This window comes from Alligator sinensis, unplaced genomic scaffold (genome assembly GCF_000455745.1).
Source record: "Alligator sinensis unplaced genomic scaffold, ASM45574v1 scaffold1030_1, whole genome shotgun sequence".
In the NCBI taxonomy this organism is placed as follows: Eukaryota; Metazoa; Chordata; order Crocodylia; family Alligatoridae; genus Alligator; species Alligator sinensis.
Window position 1 is genome coordinate 118,119 of NW_005842592.1, and position 9,517 is coordinate 127,635.

The 9,517-nt window shown below is 47.7% G+C and overlaps 1 protein-coding gene across 1 annotated transcript in view; it reads left to right on the forward strand.

The window, feature by feature from the left end:
- The window catches only part of LOC102380198 (tetraspanin-15-like), a 115,004-nt gene extending 111,935 nt beyond the window's left edge, over nt 1-3,069 (forward strand). The window contains exon 7 of the mRNA XM_006032901.3: nt 2,552-3,069. Within this exon, the coding sequence (XP_006032963.2) occupies nt 2,552-2,788 (237 nt within the window). The 3' untranslated portion in view covers nt 2,789-3,069. The remainder of the gene's footprint in view (nt 1-2,551) is intronic.
- Nucleotides 3,070-9,517: the final 6,448 nt, after the last annotated feature.

Here is a 9,517-nt window from a genome sequence, read left to right on the forward strand (position 1 = left end):
TCCCTTGGGCATGATCAAATTTATAGCAAAAAACCCCAGTAACGTGCCACTCTTATCATAATGTGCTCTGCAGCTCTCATATAAGGTGATGCCAGGCCTCCCCTGTGGTCTGAATGGCCTGAATGATCAGCTGGAATGAATGAGGCAATGCCAAGCATTTATGGGTTTGATAGACAAGAAGTCGTTACTTTAGCTGAGGATTTAGTGGGAGCTTTTTTGTGTGGTTCTCCATTCTTTCTTCATTGTGGGCTGCTGTTATTAGAGAAGCCGAGCTGAAGCTTGACAGGGGAAGGATTGTCCTAAGACAACCTGTGGCTTGGAAAACCAGAGGTCAAGCCCCTAACCCACCACAGACTTGCCATATGACCTTGGGTGAGGGATTTAGTCTGGCAAGCAATTCAGTTCCTCCTTTGTTAAGTCCTCTAGAGACAGACCTGATAAAAAGTGACAGGGTGCAGCAAAGGAAGCGTCTGCTTCTACCACTGGTGCTGTGTAATCAGTCAGTGGAGAACATCACTCCTCAGTGCTCCCGATTCAAAGGTTTGCACTCACCTAGGGATCTAACAGCTCTGTTCAAGCAGTGACCATACATATTTGCCAACACTCCTGTCAGCCCCCACTGTACAGATGGGCAAACTAAGGCAGGCAACAGAGAAATGCCTTGGCCCAGGTTATACTGTGGGATCATGTCAGCACTTGGGAGCTTCTCTTTCCCATGTATATTCATAGATGGCTGATAGCCCAGTGAGTCACCCCTCATTCTTCAGATCGTATGACAATACACCTCAGGTACAGGAGAGACTTGTTTTCCTGTACGTTGTGCTAGGTGACTGGCTAGATGCACTAATGCTGGCCTTTCACCTTTCCAAAGTAGCATCTGTTTTGGCCTTTGCTGAAGGCAGGAGCTCAGACCCTGAGCACACGGGATGAATTTATTCAATCAAGTGGACAATAGCAGTACATCTGTGCAAATAATGCTTCGTAGGTTTTTGTTGCCCTGATGGTTTTGTTCAGATGGATAAACTCTGCAAAAATAAATAAAAAGCCAACGCACATCATTATAGACAACAGAATAGGCTGCAGGTCACTGGAACCAGCTTAGAGTCTTATATTCAGAGTGCTACAGCTACCTTGGCCATGGTAGATTTTCTCCCTTGGATCTATGCAAACACGGCTGACCTCTGTAAATAACTGTCCCCTCCTCGCCATAGAGTCACTGCAGTTCTCGGCTTTACAGCACATGCACGTCATGTAAGCCAAGCAGTAGGTAAGGAGAATTTGCTCTTGGACCTATTGAAGGAGAAACTGGAAATAGTAAAAAAAAAGATGCTTATCACACCTCAAGTGTAATTCTTGCCTGTGGGTGCATCGTCAGGCACAGACATAATTTTTCTCCCAAAGGACCCCAAAGTGCTCTTGGGGCATTTATACACGTGGTCTGGGAATTGGGGGGGTGGGGGAGGGGAGGGGAGGGGGGCGTGCATGCTTTTATTAGAGTGGCTCCAAGAGACACTATAACTAAAACACACGCGACAGGGGGGGGGGGGGGGGGGGGGGGGGGTGCATGCTTTTATTAGAGTGGCTCCAAGAGCCACTCTAATTAAAGCACCCGTAACGTCATGTGTATCAGTGTCCCCACGCTGAAAAATGGCGGCGAGGGCACTTTAACTAAAGCTTGTTGAATGAGCTTTAGTTAAATAGCCCCCACCACCATTTTTTAGTGTGGGAACACTGATGCACATGACACTGGAGTCTGCTGGAGTGCATCGCTGCACATACATAGGTGCCCTTAGATGCTATGCGTGTAAAAGGACAATGCACATTATAGTTCCAGAGGTGGGAGTTCAGGCCTTGCTTTAGGCTTCAGCCAAAGGTTATCCCCAGTTATCTGTAAATGGGCACTTGCTCCTTTAGCATGAGGAGCCAAAAGCATCTGGATGTGATATGGGCCTCACTCCCTTGTGTGTCACTGGCTATAGAACATGGCATGCCTTGACCCTTTGTCCTCATTGGGTGGGTTATTAGGCTTGGATACACCTACCTACCCACAAGACAGGGGAAGTTGAACGTAGCACCACACACAGCAGCCACTGAGCACAAGCCACTTCACAGGCCAAGCTTTAAAATCAGTTCCTTCACCTGAAGCTCCGTGGGAAGTCTAGAGAGGCCAGATGGAATGACCCTGGTGATTGAGACTGACAACTTGAGCAAAAAATTGCTGGGGAGATGATTTTACTGGCCCCAAGGGCCCTGAATTTCTGTTTTAGGACACATCTAAAAAAGACTAAACCTCTAGCACCAAAATGAAGTGTGCTGCTACCTCTCTTCCTGCAGCACCTTGACTTTTCTCTAACGGTCACTTATCCAAGTTCTGGTTTGCCTGCCTAACTTAAGACCTTGATTTAGTTTAGAGCACTGCCATGTTTAGGAAACCTGTATCCAAGTCAAAAAGATGGGTCAGCGGTTGACATGAAAGTACCTTATGCTTAAGGGGCTGTATAAGGAGTTAGCATAACTCAGCCTAATCACTTTCAATGCATGTGTCTTGCAGGTAATTGGCCTGGTTATGACTTGGTTGTATTGGCAAAAGCTTAACGAGATTTACTCCAAGGAAGACACAGTCGACTTCAAGAGGCTTGAGGTGAGAGACTTCAGCTTCAACGCAGTGGACCTGACTGGTGCTGGCTGGTGTTGGTGCTTGCCCAGAGAAGGTGGCTATGTTCCCATCAATGTTGTGGAGGATGATGACGAGGATGATGGAGATACTATCTGCCAAAGTAAAGTGTGAAACCCTTGGGTGCCAAAGCTGGTCTTAGACGGGCAGATCAGAGCACAGAATACTTGAAGATGATGGACTTAGGACAAGGAAATAGCCTCGCTCCTCACAAAAAAGTTGTGGTGTGCTCAGAATCAGAGGAGAACTTAGTGGGGACTGGACAGTAACTTCATGTTGATAGACCGGAAAGAAGTGTTGCATTGGGCAGACCCTTCCTGGCTTACACACTCTGCCTCAGCACCCTCAACTATTTGTCAATGTTTCCTTTTTACAAAATAAAGTTGACTTGTTTGTTTTGCTATTAGGTGTGTCTGTGCAGATTCCACTAGTGGAAAACACGACTGCCATTAACAGAATTTGGTCTTTATTGTCGTCCTGAGCTTCTTGCAAGAGAAAGGATCCATGTTGCAAAGAAAACTTCCTTGTAGCTCCCATCCTGTCCCACAAAAGGGTGTTGTGAAGTCTCTTTCCTTATATGCACAACACTTGCTGATAGTATGGCTATCAGCCATAAAAAACCTCACCTTTAATTTAACTTGTTCTCCTAATTTACTGGTAAGTGTCAAATCTAGCCCCCTTTTCCACCACTGTGAAGGGATCGTGATGCAATGAAGCCAGTATGATTTGAATATAATATCACTCCTGGAAATGGCGGGGGGGTGACCTCTCCACAAGGCTTCTGCATTTGCAGAGCACCATGGAGCTCTGCTCTTAGGAGAGCATTGCAGGATAGCCTTCCAGGCTATGATGAGCCAAGCCCCCACAATAGTACTGCTGTTGCGTGGGCTTGGGCTATCAACTATTTTTATTCCAGTATTTTTTGGAAGGTTGCCCAGATGAGATTAGTCCAAGCGTTCTGATGAATAATCCACATGAGTTCAACCTGCTTAAATTCCCCAATAAGATGTATCACTCATTTTCATTTTACGTCTTTAACAACTGTGTTGCTGTCCTTTCTTAAACAGGCATGATGAACTGGTTACTGTGTTGAGAAGCATTTTGGCTTCCTTCATGATGCAAGGTACTATATAAAGGGTAGCTACTTTCATCTCTCAGGTAACTGGATCCCAGAGACACTTACACAGAGGCACTCCTCACTTCCTTCTGTGGACCTGGGGGTTACAATGGACAAGAAGCTGAATATGAGCCAGCAGTGTGCCCTCGTTGCAAAGAAGGCTAACAGCATCCTAGGCTGCATTAGTAGGAACATTGCCAGAATATTGAGGGAAGTCATTATTTCCCTCTATCTGGCACTGGTGAGGCCACATCTGGAGTACTGTGCCCAGTTTTGGGCTCTCCACTACAGAAAGAATGTAGACAAATTGAAGAGAGTCCAGTGGAGGGCAGTGGAACTGATTCAGGGGCTGGGGCACATGACTTCATAGTTTCATAGTTGGTAGGGTCAGAAGGGACCTGAGCAGATCATCAAGTCCGACCCCCTGCCATGGCAGGAAAGAAAATGACCCTGGCAAGGTGATTATCTAGCCTCCTTTTGAAGACCCCCAGGGTAGGATCGAGCACCACTTTCCTTGGAAGTTGGTTCCAGATCCTAGCCGCCCTGACAGTGAAGTAGTGCTTCCTGATATCTAGCCTGAACCTACTCTCAATCAACTTGTGGCTGTTATTCCTAGTTAATGCCGTTATTCCTATTCCTAGTGCTCGGGGGAACAGGGCCTCTCCCATTCCCCGCTGGTCCCCCCTGGTAAGTTTATAGATGGCCACCAGGTCCCCTCTCAGCCTTCTCTTGTGGAGGCTGAACAGGTTCAGGTCCTGTAGCCTCTCCTCGTAGGGCCTGCCCTGCTGCCCCCTGATCATGCGAGTGGCCCTCCTCTGGACCCTTGTGAGGAGAGGCTGAGGGAACTGGGCTTATTGAGTCTGGAAAGGAGAGGGGATTTAACAGCAGCCTTCAACTACCTGAAGGGAGGGTCCAAAGAAGATGAAGCTGGGTTGTTCTCAGTGGGGGCAGATGACAGAATAAGGAGCAATGGGCTCAAGTCACAGCAAGGGAAGTTTAGGTTAGATATTAGGAAGAACTTTCTCACTAGGGGATAGTAAGGCACTGATAGAACAGGCTACCCAGAGAGGTGGTGGACTCTCCATCCTTGGAGATTTTTAAGACCCGGCCAGACAAAGCCTAGGCTGGGATGATCTACTTGGGGCTGGTCCTGCTTTGAGCAGGGGTTTGGACTAGATGACCTCCTGAGGTCCCTTCCAACCCGAATCTTCTATGACTCTATGAAGATGCTGATGTCTACCTTTTAGAGGAGCCAGCTTTTCCAGGAGAGCAGATCAGGTTATTACCGCACAAGACATGAGCCATGTACTAGCTGCTGCTTAGCCAGGCGAGTTGTGTGGAGCTTCCTGGGGTTGTACAGATACGTAGCTTTCTTGCAAGATAGGTTGTTGCTGCTGGCAGTGTGAGAGTAGATGGACATCTTGCAGCCATACAAGAAGGCTGCAAAACCACTCAGGGAGAAGGTAGGCATGAGTGGTGGGATGCCATATGGTATGTTTCCATATGCTGAAGTTTCCTTGGTCAGCCAAATATAAGCTGATGACCAGACTCCACGGGCCTGCTTTCTCTGAGGTGCTGAGCACTTGCTACACTTAGTGGCTTCCTGGGAGTGGTCAGGTGCTGAGCGATTTATGAAACCAGGCCTCTTTGGTCTGCAGTGGGACCAGAATTGCATCCATCAGAGCTCATTTACCCCTTTCAAAGGCACGTGACGGGCTCTCATCCCTTCTCTACCTCATAGATTTCCTTTTTTTGAATGTCTTCACACTTAACCTAATTTTCTTCCTTGTGGTTTCATTTCCCTCAGATTTGGGGGATTTTTTGTTGCCTGCTCTCATCTCATTCAGCCTGTTGACAGCTTCCCTACCTGAGCACAGCTTCCCCTGAGGCTGCCAGACTGGGAAGCAGTCATTTACCAGATGGTTTCTTGACATGTATTTTTTTTCTCCCCAGCTCCTGAGCCTCGTAATGTATAATGCATGTGGCAGGGAAGCATAAATCATTCACCTCTTACTTGTTTTTTTTTTTTTTTTTAAATAAGAAATTGTTCTCAACTTGTAAATTCCAAGTGTGAGACTGCTGCAGAGAAGGCTTTAATGAAACCTAAAGAGCAAAAGAGCAACAGAAAATGGAAGAGATGGATTAAATGAAATCCTTTGTCCTGGAAAAGGCAATATAAATGCATACAGCCTAGACTGCCTCCGTTTCTAATCCCAGTTCCTCAGGTTCCTCCTACAGACATCCTGTTTGCATATTCTCTTCCTTCAGTGAGAAAACGATCCATCTCCACTGTGGGAAATGGTAGGAGGTATCTGACTCCCACCCTACATGCAAAGAGAAGGCATTATGCAGGTGTGACAGGACAAGTTGCCTTCAGGCCATTTCCTAGGGGCCTCTGGCTTGGCAAGAAAAAGTTATGCGTTTTGGTTTTTTTTTTATACATAACCATTATTTCTCTTACTTGTGTATCTCAGACAGCCAACCTGGGGCACTGGATTCTTCACAGCTCAACGCAGTTGGGAACACACAATCTTTTGCAAAGCTGGCCCTTCTTTTAGATGTCTAATAAATGGGAGGGGGAGGGGAGGAGGCAGAAGAATTAAGAGGGGGTAGAAAATTAAGGGATTATTTGTCTCCCCCATTTTAAAATAATAATTGTTCTGAGCACACCCATCCCGACCTGAACTGCATGCTGGGAGGGAGGAGGGAGGAGTGAAGGAGGGTTAAAAAGAACACACAGCGGCACCTACCGGCTGAAGGCCAGAACACAGCGCCCCCCTCGTGGCGAAGGGGATTAATTAGAAGTCTTTGGAGTTTCTGGCTGTTTGCATGAACAAATCCACAGTTGGAGCAGCGTAAATGGAGAGCGCTCCAAATTAACACATCTCTGAGTAGTGTCAATTTAAGGCGCTAAATGGACTTTAGAGCAGCAGGAAATCCCAGGTCGTGCAAACACAAACGCAGTTGCGTCAACATAAGCTGGAAATATTGTTTCATCTGCACATGCCCTAGGTGAGCTCTTCTGGAATCCTGGACCCTGCTTTGGCTGCAGAGCCCTAGAACATCTGGTTCATGGAATCCGTTGTTTCCCTGAAATAGCTGCAGATAGGCAGTAGGTAAGTGTTTCAAGATTCTGTGCATCACCACTGGCTCTCATTCGTGGTGCACACGGCTGCACCTAGGAGTCCTCCAGGATTGTGGCGAGGTTCGTACTTATGTTTCTGGAGCATGTATGTTATTGTTACTGCTGGGGGCTCTTGAATGACAGTCTTCCTGACAGGTGTGTGGGCCGGGAGTGACCCGAGCCCTTTTCCGCACTGCACGCGGGATGTGGCCAGCAGCCCGGGCACGCCGGGTCGGAGAGGGAAGGCCGTCGAGCTGGAATTAGGCACAAACGCGTAGCGGTAGTTTAAAGATTGTTTACTTACACCGAGATGGCAGTGGTGTAGGCTGGAAAACTTGATTGAGTTGCAGTTACAGACAGACAACATAGACGGTCTCGTGGAGGTTGCTAGGCTCCACGGTGCAGAGCTCCAGATGCTCTGGGTGAATGAGCCACCAAAATAGAAATCGTAAATACGTCTTATAAAAGTCGCGCTCATGCAGAGAAGGCTTTAATGAAACCTAAAGAGCAAAAGAGCAACAGAAAATGGAAGAGATGGATTAAATGAAATCCTTTGTCCTGGAAAAGGCAATATAAATGCATACAGCCTAGACTGCCTCCGTTTCTAATCCCAGTTCCTCAGGTTCCTCCTACAGACATCCTGTTTGCATATTCTCTTCCTTCAGTGAGAAAACGATCCATCTCCACTGTGGGAAATGGTAGGAGGTATCTGACTCCCACCCTACATGCAAAGAGAAGGCATTATGCAGGTGTGACAGGACAAGTTGCCTTCAGGCCATTTCCTAGGGGCCTCTGGCTTGGCAAGAAAAAGTTATGCGTTTTGGTTTTTTTTTTATACATAACCATTATTTCTCTTACTTGTGTATCTCAGACAGCCAACCTGGGGCACTGGATTCTTCACAGCTCAACGCAGTTGGGAACACACAATCTTTTGCAAAGCTGGCCCTTCTTTTAGATGTCTAATAAATGGGAGGGGGAGGGGAGGAGGCAGAAGAATTAAGAGGGGGTAGAAAATTAAGGGATTATTTGTCTCCCCCATTTTAAAATAATAATTGTTCTGAGCACACCCATCCCGACCTGAACTGCATGCTGGGAGGGAGGAGGGAGGAGTGAAGGAGGGTTAAAAAGAACACACAGCGGCACCTACCGGCTGAAGGCCAGAACACAGCGCCCCCCTCGTGGCGAAGGGGATTAATTAGAAGTCTTTGGAGTTTCTGGCTGTTTGCATGAACAAATCCACAGTTGGAGCAGCGTAAATGGAGAGCGCTCCAAATTAACACATCTCTGAGTAGTGTCAATTTAAGGCGCTAAATGGACTTTAGAGCAGCAGGAAATCCCAGGTCGTGCAAACACAAACGCAGTTGCGTCAACATAAGCTGGAAATATTGTTTCATCTGCACATGCCCTAGGTGAGCTCTTCTGGAATCCTGGACCCTGCTTTGGCTGCAGAGCCCTAGAACATCTGGTTCATGGAATCCGTTGTTTCCCTGAAATAGCTGCAGATAGGCAGTAGGTAAGTGTTTCAAGATTCTGTGCATCACCACTGGCTCTCATTCGTGGTGCACACGGCTGCACCTAGGAGTCCTCCAGGATTGTGGCGAGGTTCGTACTTATGTTTCTGGAGCATGTATGTTATTGTTACTGCTGGGGGCTCTTGAATGACAGTCTTCCTGACAGGTGTGTGGGCCGGGAGTGACCCGAGCCCTTTTCCGCACTGCACGCGGGATGTGGCCAGCAGCCCGGGCACGCCGGGTCGGAGAGGGAAGGCCGTCGAGCTGGAATTAGGCACAAACGCGTAGCGGTAGTTTAAAGATTGTTTACTTACACCGAGATGGCAGTGGTGTAGGCTGGAAAACTTGATTGAGTTGCAGTTACAGACAGACAACATAGACGGTCTCGTGGAGGTTGCTAGGCTCCACGGTGCAGAGCTCCGGATGCTCTGGGTGAACGAGCCACCAAAATGGAAATCGTAGATACGTCTTATAAAAGTCGCGCTCGAAGACGGGAAGAGGTGGGCAGTGGATCAGGCCACCACGCTCCTCTGGATCTCACATAGGGTTTCTGTTACCCTGCCGTGTACCCAGAGTCCCCACGAGATGGATGTGGAGTCCTCTTCGGCTTGGGCGGAAACTGCTCAAGCCTCTTATACGGCTAACAGGCCAATCGTTAGCCGCCACGTGTGAATAATTTAGCACTAGCCAATCACAGGGAACAAATTTGCATACCGGTGGCGGGAACTCTTTTGCACCGTGCATTCCTCTTGCAACATGAGCAATGCACTCTGCAAAAGAAGCTGCAGAAAAGGCGGGAAACTCGTCCCTGCACCGGGGTTTCCTCTCCAACAGGAAACTCTCCCGTGCAATGCTCTGCAACTTGGCGGGGATAATTCTGGTGCCGAAGCACACGCACAATCATGCCTTTTGGGTCATGACAACAGGTAGTGAACACCCAGCCAGCGTATTTTGTGCATTGACCTTTCAAGCAGAACGCAATATTCCCATGAACTTAGCATTCATATTTCTCCTCTTTGTATATTTTCTGTTCTTCATGATGCTCGTTCCTAATGACCTACTGAATCATTCTTTAGGTTTCATTTGTGATG